At 43.0% G+C, this 13,627-nt stretch overlaps 1 protein-coding gene across 3 annotated transcripts; it reads left to right on the forward strand.

The window, feature by feature from the left end:
• Nucleotides 1-4,548: 4,548 nt before the first annotated feature.
• Nucleotides 4,549-7,912, forward strand: LOC123409986 (homogentisate geranylgeranyltransferase). Of its 3 annotated transcripts, none has more exons than XM_045102856.1 (14): nucleotides 4,549-4,757; nucleotides 4,982-5,041; nucleotides 5,598-5,637; nucleotides 5,722-5,956; nucleotides 6,050-6,133; nucleotides 6,257-6,331; nucleotides 6,437-6,511; nucleotides 6,595-6,684; nucleotides 6,783-6,884; nucleotides 6,973-7,068; nucleotides 7,144-7,215; nucleotides 7,312-7,407; nucleotides 7,510-7,614; nucleotides 7,720-7,912. In XM_045102856.1, exons 1-14 carry the CDS (start codon nucleotides 4,712-4,714, stop codon nucleotides 7,759-7,761), a joined length of 1,218 nt encoding a protein of 405 aa, XP_044958791.1. In that variant the 5' UTR covers nucleotides 4,549-4,711; the 3' UTR covers nucleotides 7,762-7,912. The 3 variants fall into 3 exon arrangements, with proteins under 3 accessions (XP_044958791.1, XP_044958788.1, XP_044958789.1); XM_045102853.1 differs by having other exon boundaries at nucleotides 4,553-4,757; nucleotides 6,428-6,511; XM_045102854.1 differs by having other exon boundaries at nucleotides 4,553-4,757; nucleotides 5,725-5,956; nucleotides 6,428-6,511.
• The last annotated feature ends 5,715 nt before the right edge of the window (nucleotides 7,913-13,627 follow it).

Below are 13,627 nucleotides of genomic sequence, written 5' to 3' on the forward strand. Positions count from 1 at the left end.
TTATCAACGCTCTTAGCCAAATCGTCTATTTTGAGTAGTTTTTCCTCTATGGACGCATTGAAAATCTTTTGAGAGTTGATGAACTCTTTGATATTACTCTCTAAATAAGAGGGTAATTTGTTGTGATTTCCATAAGTGTTGCTATATGAATTGCCATAATTGTTAGAGGAGTTATTAGGAAAAGGCCTAGGAACATAGTTTCCTCTAAAAGCATTGTTGTTGCCAAAATTGTTTCTACCAACAAAATTCACGTCCAAACTAGCGTTGCTACTCTCAATCAAAGAAGATAGTGGCATGTCATTAGGATCTACGGTAGCGTTTCTACTAGCAACCAAATTCATCAACTCGTCCATCTTAGCACTAAGCGACTTAATTTCTTCTATAGCGTGCACCTTTTTGCTAGCAGGCGACCTCTCAGTGTGCCACTGAGAGTAGTTGGTCATGATATTGTCTAGGATTTTTGTAGCGTCTCCTAACGTGATTTCCATGAACGTTCCACCTGAGGCGGAGTCCAAGATATTGCGAGAAGCAAAATTCAAGCCAGCGTAAAAGATTTGTATAATCATCCACAAACTCAAGCCATGAGCAGGACAATTTCTAATCGTAAGCTTCATCCTCTCCCAAGATTGTGCAACGTGTTCATGATCAAGTTGCTTGAAATTAATGATATCGTTACGTAAGGAGATGATCTTAGCAGGCGGAAAATACTTGGATATGTAAGCATCTCTGCACTTATCCCAAGAATCGATACTATTTTCAGGCAAAGAGGAAAACCAAGTTTTTGCGCGATCTCGCAACGAGAAAGGAACAAATTTCAACTTAATCACGTCATTATCCACATCTCTTTTCTTTTGCATATCACAAAGCTCAATGAAGGTATTGAGATGGGATCCGGCATCTTCACTAGGAAGGCCAGAGAATTGCTCTTTCATAACAAAATTCAGCAAAGCTATGTTTATTTCATACGATTTCGCACTAGTGGCGGGAGCAATCGGAGTACTAATAAAATCATTATTATTAGTGCTCGAGAAGTCGCAAATTTGGTGTTTTCAGCCATGATGACTTCAACAAACAAACAAGCACACAAGCAAGTGAAAAAACGGCAAAGGAAAACGGCAAAGGCTAAAGAAAACGGCGAAGAAGAAAGGCAAATGAAAACGGCAAATGTGAAGTGGGGGAGAGGAAAACGAGAGGCAACTGGCAACAAAAGTAAATGCAAGAGAAGAGTTTGTGAGACCTACTTGGATAGATCTTGATTTCTCCTCCCCGGCAACGGCGCCAGAAATACTTCTGCTACTGCAACAAAAGACCTTACAACGGTGCCAGAAATAGGAGTGTTGCTTGATACTCCTCAGGGACGGCACCAGGAATCCTTCTACTACGGCTACGCCTTAAGGGACTTCCTAGGCAAATATGCAAAGGATTTCCCCCGTGGCCTTGGAGCCTTGCGTTGGTGTTCCCTCGAAGCGGAAAGGGTGATGTAGCACAGCGGTGGTAAGTATTTCCCTCAGTTTGAGAACCAAGGTATCAATCCAGTGGAGGAGTATCACAAGATCCTGCACAAACACAAAATCTTGCTCCCAACGCTATGAAGGGGTTGTCAATCCCTTATAGATTGTTCGCCAAGTGAGAACTGAAAGCAACAAAGTAACAAAGCAAAGTAAAAGCGAAGGTGTAAACGATGGATGTGAATAGACCCGGGGGGGCGTAGTGTTTACTAGTGGCTTCTCTCATAAAAGCAAGTAGATGGTGGGTGAACAAATTACCGTCGAGCAATTGATAGAACCGCGCAAAATCGTGATGATATCTATGGTAATGATTATATCTATAGACATCACGTCCAAAACAAGTAGACCGATACTTTCTGCATCTACTACTATTACTCCACACGTCGATCGCTATCCAGCATGCACCTAGTGTATTAAGTCCAAAAGAACAGAGTAACGCCTTAAGCAAGATGACATGATGTAGATGGACAATCTCATATCAACGATAGAGCCCATCTTGTTACCCTTGATGGCAACTACTTAATGTGTGCCTTGCTGCCCCTACTGTCACTCGGAACGGTCACCACATGGTAGAACCCAAAACCAAGCACTTCTCCCATTGCAAGAATCATAGATCTAGTTGGCCAAACAAAACCCAAGACTCGGAGATACTTACAAGGATATCAAATCATGCATATAAGAAATCAGCAAAGACTCAAATATATATCATAGATAATCTGATCACAAATCCACAATTCATCGGATCTCGACAAACACACCGCCAAAGAAGATTACATCGGATAGATCTCCATGAAGATCATGGAGAACTTTGTATTGAAGATCGAAGAGAAAGAAGAAGCCATCTAGCTACTAACTACGGACCCGTAGGTCTGAAGTGAACTACTCACGAGTCATTGGAGGGGCGATGATGATGATGAAGAAGCCCTCCAACTCCAAAGTCCCCTCCAGCAGGGCGCCGGGAAGGGTCTCCAGATGAGATCTCGCGGAAACGGAAGCTTGCGGTGGTGGAAAAGTATTTTCGAGGCTCCCCTAATTTTTTGCTGAATTTTGGGGAATATATAGGCCAAAGATCTAGGTCAGGGGGCGGCCAGGGAGGCCACAAGCCCTGCCACCGCCGCCTCCCCCCTGGTGGCGGAGTGGGAGCTTGTGGGCTCCTTGGAGCCCACCTGGCTTGGCCTAGAGGCCCCCTGATCTTCTTCCATTCAGGAAAAAATTATTTCGGGGTTTTTATTCCGTTTGGACTCCGTTCCAAAATCAGATCTAAAAAGAGCCAAAAACACAGAAAAAACAGGAACTGGCGCTTGGCACTGAATTAATAAGTTAGTCCCAAAAAAGATATAAAAGGTACATAAAACATCCAAAGGTGACAAGATAACAGCATGAAACCATCAAAAATTATAGATACGTTTGAGAGGTATGAGTGAGACGAAAAAAAACTGATTAAAAAAACCTAGAGGCTATTCTACCAACTGTGCAATTAGGTGGAGAGCATCATGTAGTGGAGGTCGGCGAAGGTGAGGACATGTACAGATGACACATCGACCAGCGCGGGCGCATCGTGATGGAGGAGAGGACGAGGTCGCCGATCAGGAGCGGCAGAGGACAAGTTTGAGGAGACGACGCCGCATAGTGGATTCGGCATGGAGGAAGGAGGCTGGCGGCGTTAACCTAGACGCCACGGTGTAGGGCAGCGGGAGTCAATCGGGAAACGCAAGAAGAGCATGGAGGTGGAGGTGTGTTTGTGGCGTGGGTCGTGTGGGCTGGTCTCTCTCTGGAAGGAAGAATTGCCCTGGTTTTCTTAGGGCACTTTTTTGGTTTGAAGGACACGGGTGTCGGCTCAAAAAAAATCGGTGGCTAGCGAGGAGGTCGTGCGAGTAGAGGGGAGCGAACAAGCAAACAAACGACGACATACAGACTCCTCCTTTAGGAGTAGAGAAATGTTAGGAGTGAGATTACGCAACAATCAATTTTGAATCCTAACTTTCCTAACACATGGATTGCCACATAATTGGATTTCATTATTTGATAAGGTATTATTGGTTTTCTCCATTTGTAATAATGTGGCATTCAATTTCGAATCCTAACTTTCCTAACACATGGATTGCCACATAATTGGATTTCATTATTTGGTAACGTATTATTGGTTTCCTGCCATTTGTAATTATATGGCAATCAATTTCGAATCCTAACTTTCCTAGCACATGGATTGCCACATAAATGGATTTCATTATTTGGTAAGTATTATTAGTTTCCTGCCATTTGTAACATGACTGGTTAGAAAAAGTTTGAAAGATTAAGAAAGTTTTTATTGAAAGGTGAAAAAACAAATGTGAAGGGATGGTGGTGCGAGGTGAGACGAAAAAACTGGTTGAAAAAAAACAGTTAAAAAAACCTGGAAGTTATTCTACCATTAGGAGTAGAGATTATCCAAAACTACCAAGGTACTCAGGTAATTTGTCCGACCTCGACTCATTCCACGACCGCAAATCAACCTGTAATTGGATGGTTAGAAGGACAATGATATCCCCAGCCCATCAGGATTCAAGTCCTGGTGTTTGCATTATTCCTAGATTTATTTCAGGATTTCGGACGATACGCTTTCAGTAGGAGGAGACTTTTCCGTCAACGACGAGGCGTCTACAATAACTTTGTAAATCTCAAGATGAAATGTCATCTCAGTTTTTCAGAGATGCTTATAAGAATAGGGTGTACATGTATACGTTCATAGAGATGAATGTATGTGCATGTATAAAAACGTTTGCGCCTGCATAAGAAAAAAAACCATTCCACGACCGGGTCGCACACGCACACGCACACGCACACCCGAAAAAGGATGCATGGCTCGCTCCACCGAGGATCGTGTCGTTTTGGCAAGTCATCGACTTTGCCAAAACGTCTGTGCGTCACACCGGCAGTGAGTCCACCGCACTGCACCATCACCAGCTAGCTAGCGCGCGCGTCCATCTTTTTCTTTAGAATCACATGGCGCCTCCGTCTTTTTCTTTACAATCACACGGCGCATCCGCCTGCATGCAGCCGGATTGCATTACATTACGCACGCCACGCCATGCAGTAATCAATCGGCACATAAACCCCCTCCTCCCCCTGAAGGCCTGAACCTCCCGTCCCGTCTGCTCCTCCCCCTCCTTTCACACAGATCCGCGGGTTAACTTCCTCCTCCGGAGGCCGCCCGGCCGGCGAGGATGCAAGCCGTCACGGCGGCGGCCGCGGCGGGGCAGCTGCTAACAGGCAATCACGTCTCCTCGATCGACATATTAGTCTTCCTTGCCTCGGAGAGATCTCGCTCGGGTCTTTTTGTTTGGGTTAGAGATTAGATTAGGTTTTGTTTTTCGAACTGAGGGAGGGTTATATAGATTTGATTTGATGAGATTTGATTTGATCTGGTTTGGTTCGGATTGAGGGTTCTTATCTTGACTCGGCATCCGCCGTTCCGTCTTGTGTATGTGATGCAGATACGAGGAGAGGGCCCAGATGTAGGGCTCGGCTGGGAACGACGAGATTATCCTGGACAGGTATACGTCCGTTCTGTATCTTGAATTCTTGATTGATGATTTGCCTGCTGGTGCTGTTGTTTTTATCTTCTTTGGGTACAAATCAACATTTCCAGTCAGGAAAAATGAGAACTGGAAAATAAGGGGGACAAATCGAACCTCCGAACCGCAGATATGGATTCAGAGATCGCATGATTGACAACATTGTGTGCTGTTATGTTTTATTCTACTGAGGGATATATATGTTGCTATTTAGAATAGAGGATGGGATTCAAAATGAGTGCCAGGAAAATAAATTTCTCTATATATATATGGAGGAACTGGAATTTTCTTTTTTTAGAAAAGGAGGCGACGCCCCGGCCTCTGCATCGAGGGATGCATGCGGCCATGGAGGAACTGGAATATGCCATGTCTTCGGTTGGTGTTTCTTTTACAACAGATTAACAGCATAAAAGAGGTTTTCTGTTGATAGAAGTGTTGGAATATCCGTAGTTTCTTACCCAAATGGAAGTTATCAAGTCTGTTTTTTTCCTCCCCAATTCAATAACCGTTGTGTCGTCCATTTTGCAAATTACAGGTCGATTTGCAGTGGAAGCTTTTGCAGGCCAGTGCCAAAGGTAAGTAAATCGTCTTCCGATCCATGTGACGTCTTGTTTATCGCCATGCATCTTGCTAATCTCCGTTGGCTTCCTTCTAAACAGCAGTGCTACTACTGTAATGCATAAATTCAGTGCCATTTCTCAAGCTGCTAGGCCTAGAAGAAACACAAAGAGACAGTGCAGCGATGATTATCCAGCCCTCCAAGCTGGATGCAGCGAGGTTAATTGGGATCAAAACGGTTCCAACGCCAATCGGCTTGAGGAAATCAGGGGAGATGTTTTGAAGAAATTGCGCTCTTTCTATGAATTTTGCAGGCCACACACAATTTTTGGCACTGTGAGCTCTGGCATCTTTGATCCAAATTTACACATGTATAGTTCTGATGCACACTGTCCAATGCAATGTTTCTTATGTGGACTATATTGTTAGATAATAGGTATAACTTCAGTGTCTCTCCTGCCAATGAAGAGCATAGATGATTTTACTGTCACGGTACTACGAGGATATCTCGAGGTATTATAAATTTGCATCTCCTCTGAGTACTATGCTTTAGCAATATACATAACCATTTGTTATATGATAAATTTACACCGTCAACTCTTATAAAGAGCTCTAAAATTTCCTCTTTGTGTGCAGGCTTTGACTGCTGCTTTATGTATGAACATTTATGTGGTCGGGCTGAATCAGCTATATGACATTCAGATTGACAAGGTAGTATTTTTTCCTTGTGATTTCAAAAATTAAATGTACCTTCTTAATCCTTTATATCGTAGAATCATTTATACTAAATTATACCCTGTTTTGGAGATCAACAAGCCAGGTCTTCCATTGGCATCTGGGGAATTTTCAGTAGCAACTGGAGTTTTCTTAGTACTCGCATTCCTGATCATGGTATATTAGGTTCAACACAACATTGTTCTAGTGTGAGAAAAATAGGCTTCATGTCTAAATACCTTAAGTTTCGTTGTTTTCAGAGCTTTAGCATAGGAATACGTTCCGGATCGGCGCCACTGATGTGTGCTTTAATTGTCAGCTTCCTTCTTGGAAGTGCGTACTCCATTGAGGTAAGTAGCTTTTACCATGATGTAAATTGCAAAGTAAGTTCCATGAATCCATCAAATGTCAAGTGGTGATCATCTTCCTCATATTTTATCTTTTTCAGGCTCCGTTCCTCCGGTGGAAACGGCACGCGCTCCTCGCTGCATCATGTATCCTATTTGTGAGGGCTATCTTGGTCCAGTTGGCTTTCTTTGCACATATGCAGGTACTTAGCACAGTACATATCTTCAGTAGCACTGGAAATTCATACTCATTTGGCTTCCTTCATTGTTGTTTGATGATTCATTTGGCAGCAACATGTTCTGAAAAGGCCATTGGCAGCAACCAAATCGCTGGTGTTTGCAACATTGTTTATGTGTTGCTTCTCTGCCGTCATAGCACTATTCAAGGTAATTAAACATGCAATGACTTAATAGTTTTGGCATCATCATACGTATCTTTTAATTTATGTCCTGAACTTTCAGGATATTCCAGATGTTGATGGAGATCGAGACTTTGGTATCCAATCCTTGAGTGTGAGATTGGGGCCTCAAAGAGTAAGAACAGACCCGCATATCTCAGGAAGTGTTTCGAGTAAAACATATGCCTCTGTAAATTGGTACCCCTTTTGAACTTATTTTTTCCTACTGTAGGTGTATCAGCTCTGCATAAGCATATTGTTGACAGCCTATGGCGCTGCCACTCTAGTAGGAGCTTCATCCACAAACCTATTTCAAAAGATCATCACTGTGAGTTATCCGTTGTAAAATCCAGAATTTGAATGAAATACAAACAATTTATAAGCTAAGAAATCTTCCATTGTTGCAATTTTGCATGCTTTGATCATCCAGGTGTCTGGTCATGGCCTGCTTGCTTTGACACTTTGGCAGAGAGCGCAGCACTTTGAGGTTGAAAACCAAGCGCGTGTCACATCATTTTACATGTTCATTTGGAAGGTAATTAATTAAGTTGCTGGCTTATATTGTGCATTCTCTGGACCATTAGACTTTGACTATGTATGCCTAATGATTATTTGCACGTTTTGTGTCACCTTCATGCAGCTATTCTATGCAGAGTATTTCCTTATACCATTTGTGCAGTGAAATTTGTACAAGGGCCAGCAGATGTGAACTATATATACATGTAAAACAAATTATATTACTGATGATACTCAATCCAATGCTTGGATTTTGCTTGTACTGTGTTATCTGTAATTTCATGATCTAGAGAAAGAGGCAAATGTTGGATGTGTAATTCAGATGTAGTAGCTTTGTTCACTTTGTCCACCACATGAGAGAAATTTCAGTTTTTGAGTTCAGGGGAAAAGATATTTTCCATTTAATGTGCAAGTTAAGCTAGAAGTGAAGACTCAGGAATATTCATGAGGCTATAATAAGTATTTTTGTGCCGTACTTTCATTGCTGTCAGCTAGATATACATTCAGTTTACCCATCTGCCCTAGGCTCTTTTACTTCGACATTGATGAAATACCCCCAGTTTACGTTGTCCATTCGATGAGATGCCCCATTTACCGAAAAAGGCTCTTGCTGCACTTTTTATATAAAAGCTAACAACCAGAAGCACAACCAAGATCTCAAGGTAGCAACACAACGAACACCATAAAAGCACAAGAAAAGATTTTGCTGATGGCACCAGCTCAACAAGCCATAATAAACAGAAAAAGAGGCTACATGACACGATGTAGCACCATAGAGACGCTAGTCCCGGGCAGGTGGCGGCGGAGGAAGCGGTGGGGCCAATGCAGGGCCAAGGACCTGAGACCTGCAGTGATAGAGTCGATGGCACCTTGCTCCGGTCCATGGCTAAGCGGCTTCTACAACTATAAAAATCCACATATTTCGTAAATAGTGTCAATAGACCGTCGAAAGGGTGCGTTCATAACAAGCTTGTTGCGGATCGTCAACAACTTACATGTGAGTACCCCAATCCCAAGCCACCTAATGTGGTGGGACCCCATAAAGGAAGTTTGCAATTCCTCATACAGATCCGGGAAGTTTGTGTGGCACCATCCGCCACCCACAACTTTCCTGAAGCAACTCCAGAGAAATTTAAGCCATCACACACATCAAGAAAATATGATTTGAGTCCTGTTCAACTTCACACAACGGGCAGATGCCCCATTTACATGATTGACTCATAATTAAGCCATTCTAATCTTTATCTAATCTCATACATAAGGTAGAAGATGGATGCTCGTCATTAATTGGTTGATGTGCTAAGACGCTAGCAAGCTTCACAATTGGAATTGTGCCAACCATGAAAAGAGTCGACGTGTACTTCAGAGAAATGGACACTATGTTTTTAAACTGGGTCCAGCCGTAACTCACGATCAAAAGGGTTTAATCAAATTCAGATTGTGGCACAAGCACGATTGCTTGGTGTCATATAGTCGATGTTCTTTATGATGCAACACTAACTTTCTTCGAACTTTCCCCTCCGCATAGAATTAGCAGGAAAAAAATATCTCAGCACAATTGTTAGGAGAGACCACTAAGTTTAGGAAACACCTTGAGGGATGGGAACTTGTATTATATTCCTTTGAGGATATCTTCTCTACTCCTAAAAGGGGAGTTGGTAGTCTCGCCTTATCTCCCACCAACGTATATTACACCCACGAGCGTCTTATAGTGCCTCTTCCGCTCAAGCGCAATTAATTTGGAGGGGCCCATTTGATGGGTGTATTAACTCAATCAAATCGGCACTTTCTCAAACCAACATCATGCATTAATTCATTCAAATCAAATCTTAAGAAGATCTCAACTAAATCCAAACTTTACTTGCCTTTCACTACTCATATGCAAATCAAATCAAATCTTACCGAATCATCAAATATAATTAAAGTCGACGGCCCATTTGGCGCATGCATTCGTTTTTATTTCTATGTTTCATGTTTTAATTTCTTTTTTTTCTGTTTCCTCTATTCTATGACCAATTTATTATTTTGTGCAGACTCTAAAAAAATCTTAACTAAATTCATACTTTCTTTGCCTTCCATTAGGCATACCCAAATAAAAGCAAATCTTATCAAAACATCAAGTATAATCAAAGTTGGTTGGACCATTTGACGCGTGCATGTTTTTTTATATTGTTTCTTTTTTGGTTTCCTTTTTTCTGTTTCATTTTTTCGATGACCGACCTATTATTTTGTGCTAGGCACACTATCAAAATCAACATAGACCTGTGCGTCATGATGAGTTGCTAGCATTGTCTCCATTCCAGTTAAACCTCCCCCGTCGATTTTTCTATCCCACCAATTTATGTAAAATTGCCTTTAGCCCATTGATCTATTTAGTAATGTTGTTATGAAAAGGGATCAATCATGGTGACCTCTAATCAATTTTTAATGACCAAATCTATGAAACGGAATCAATGTTTGATAACACAAGACAACATTTATCGAAAGGAATAAATGTCTGATAACACAAACCAACCATATTTTCGTTGGAGCAAAGTTCCATCCAGACTGAATCAATTCCTTCTCCCGTCGGTGACGAACACCTAGCTAGCTATCTTGGACTGAATTAGTGTGTGTGAGAGAGGCCACTGCATGTGGTGGTTGTATGCGGCGGTGGAGCATATGTGGTGGATCCTGTTGTCGGCCTCGTTCACCTCACCGTGGTCGATGATCGCGGCGGCTGTGGTCGCGTCCCTTTTCAGATGGTGGCGATGATGGAGGGAGCTGCTAGAGCTGGCCAGGCTCCTGAGAGTGATGGATGTGTCGGGTCACCACTTCTCAGGGACAACCCCACCCACCGCGTCTGATCACGCGTCAGCTTGGGCACCCGAATGTCGCAGAGTGATGAATTTCTTCGGATTTAATTCGTTGATGTTTTGATGAATTCCATGAATGAAAGGAACATCTCGAACAATTTTTTCTTGTGGGGACTCATTTCATTGACGCAATCCATATGTTGTACTATCGAAAATATATTGCATGGTGTAGCGATTGTTGCATGGAGAGTATAAAAGTATGACCACTTAAAAATCCTCATTTTTTTCTAAAAATAACATCATGTAACATTATATCTTGGAAAAATGCTATTTCTAGCTATTTCTTTGCCAGGTTTAGTGGTTATGTTCCTCCCACAATAATGAGAGTTCATTTCGTCCATGGTGCATTAGCATTTCTCTGGTGGCACATTTCTATAAAATGTGTAGTTAAGTGATGTAGTGAATAATTCCGTAATGTACAGAATAATGTAAGTAGTTGTCTATTTCAGTTACTTCCATTAAAATATTACTAAATGTTAAATGGAAGTACAATAACATCTTTAATATCCTCTTTCGGGTGTAGATTATGTTGCAAGGGACAAAACTATTTTCAATTGATACGGAAGTTGCCATATGTATGTCGTTTCAATGATATGCCCTTGAACCACAACCTTTCAAAGTTTATGTAAACTCTCGCATAAAAGGTTTTTATTTGTAAAGTTTTAAGTGTAGAACACTTCTACGTCACCTTTAAATAAAGCCGTATATTCCCCCTAATCCAGTGGATGACATTATTATGTAGTCCGGTGAAGCAATCCAAACATGAATGAGTACCATGATGGGTAAAATCATCATTTTTTGTCATTCCATGGCAATGCACGAGCATCCCTAACGAATGCTCATTAGGACCTCACCAAATGTGATGATGATGTGGCTTGCCACATCGTCACCGGCGAAGGAGAGGTAGAGGTTAACAGACTGGAGTGCAAGGTGTGCAGGAGCTCGCATGCGCTAGAGATGGTGACATGGCTTAGAGGGTTGGCTGGCAATGGTGGCGGTCGCTTCTGTTTTTTGGAGCGAGGGGCTTCCACTCAGTAGGGGGTAACGAGTTAGTGTGTGGCAGCACTTGTAGACCCTCGGCGGAGGTGGAAATTGGTTGGACATGTAGAGGTTGGCTGGTTGATAGGGTGGACGAAGAAAATGGTAGGCGGTGAGAGGAAGAAGAATAGTAGCAGCGATAGGTTGTCTACGGAGGAGGCGAGGCAAGGGGTTAATGGACTCGGGTGCACAACACCTCGACCCGAGCAGAAGTGCGATGTGTCTGGAAACTCGGGATCGTAAATGGATTCAGGTACCATTCTGACGGGAGGTTGCGGGCACCGGAGAAGGTGTGGCAGGGTTATGAGGGATGGTTGACGTGGTCATTGGTAAAGATAGCGACTTGAGTAGGGGCTAGGTGCGACATCACCAGCCGGTTGTAGGGTGGGGGTGGCAGGTGGTTAGGAAGGGAGAGGTGGGCAGGTCGACAAGGTGGACGAAGAAAAATAGTGGCGACGGGAGGAAGAAGAAGCACGAGTAGCAGAGGCTAGTCGTCGCCAGCGGAGAAGGGGCGGGGGATTAACAGATTTGAGTGTGTGATACAGGTGGTCTTGGGCTGTGGAGATGGTGGCGGGGTTTCGAGGGATGCCCGGCGCAACATGCCGTAGCATTTCATTTGCACAATTCATCCCAAGCAACCATAGAAATAAAGGAAATTGATGAGACTGTGTTGGAAAGATCAATTTGGACGGAGCTATGAGGAAGAATGCAGTTCATGACGGTCACTTGTGTCATTTACGTATTGTCTGCATCGTCTGCGTATTGTCGCCCGTAGCAATGCACGGACATTCAACTAGTATAGGTAATTGGCCTTGTATAAATGACCACCGTACCCATGCCTTTTGTGGGAAGGAAAAGGCAAGGGCATTTTTGTTTGACGTGGAACACCATGCATTTCATTAACTAGTGGGTCCGGCAATATATATGACCGTCCACAGCACCACCTACATCTTGGGGAATATCAAAAAGCCAAATACGTTGGTTGTCAATCATAGCCCTCGAACCATAACCAACTAGAAGATGAGCAGGGATATTACAAAGGCGAGAACAAGCATCAATCTTATAACCTATGAAGTCCATTTGTAGCTTGAACTTAGCTTCTTGGAAGAGGATTGCCAAGAGGTGCACGGTGTCCCAGGTTACAGGTCCCATCTCCGCTGCACAAGAAAGCAGCGTCAACACAAATCTGCACCCATTCTAGAAGTCCAAAATTCCCTTTGAATGCAAAGAAAACCAAGCCTGTTGTAGTCTTGTTTGGTCTATACACTTGGCCCATGGAGAGAGTGTTGTTTTGATCCACGAGGGATCAACATGAATGGGATTTGTGGGCTTGATCTTCCATTGGACTTCTTCTCCATAGATTGTCACTGAATTTTTTATGCCTTTAATTTCTCAATAGCGATGAATCAAAAGCTCCAGATCAAGAGTTAATTTTCCCTTTCAACACATGCTACCTTTTTTCCCACTGCTCGATCAATTCACGGTTTGATCCTCTCTGTGTTCATCAGCCCCAGGACTACTGTTAGCTGGTGGACACTCACTTGATACAGAAAATCCAAGCAAAAATACAAAATCTGGTTTATAAGACCATGAAGGTCTACTGGTTTGGACCAAAATCTGAGGTTGATGGTGGAAGCAACTCGAGGAATCTCCAGTGCCCATGGGACTCCATTTCCACAGGAACAGCTGGCCTGAATAAATTCACATCTCACAAGGCTGCTATCCTGGACTCCTAGGTTCCGGGGATTGACGTCATCGTGCTCCTCTCTGAACGCAATCTAGCCAAAACAAAAGTCAGGGACAAGCCAGTGAGTATTGATACGTCTCCATCGTATCTACTTTTCCAAACTCTTTTGCCCTTGTTTTGGACTCTAATTTGCATGATTTGAATGAAACTAACATGGACTGACGCTGTTTTCAGCAGAATTGCCTTGGTGTTGTTTTTGTGCAGAAATGGAAGTTCTCGGAACGTCCTGAAAATTTACGGAGAATATTTCTGGAAAATATGAAAAATACCTGCGCAAAGATCCAGCGGAGGGGTTGGGCCAGTGGGCCACAAGCCATGTAGTCGCCCCCCTGGTGGCGGCTACCAAGCTTGTGGAGCCCACGTGGCTCTGTCGCCCCCAAACTCAGCTCTAT

The sequence above is a fragment of the Hordeum vulgare genome, chromosome 7H, assembly GCF_904849725.1.
Source record: "Hordeum vulgare subsp. vulgare chromosome 7H, MorexV3_pseudomolecules_assembly, whole genome shotgun sequence".
Taxonomy (NCBI): Eukaryota; Viridiplantae; Streptophyta; class Magnoliopsida; order Poales; family Poaceae; genus Hordeum; species Hordeum vulgare.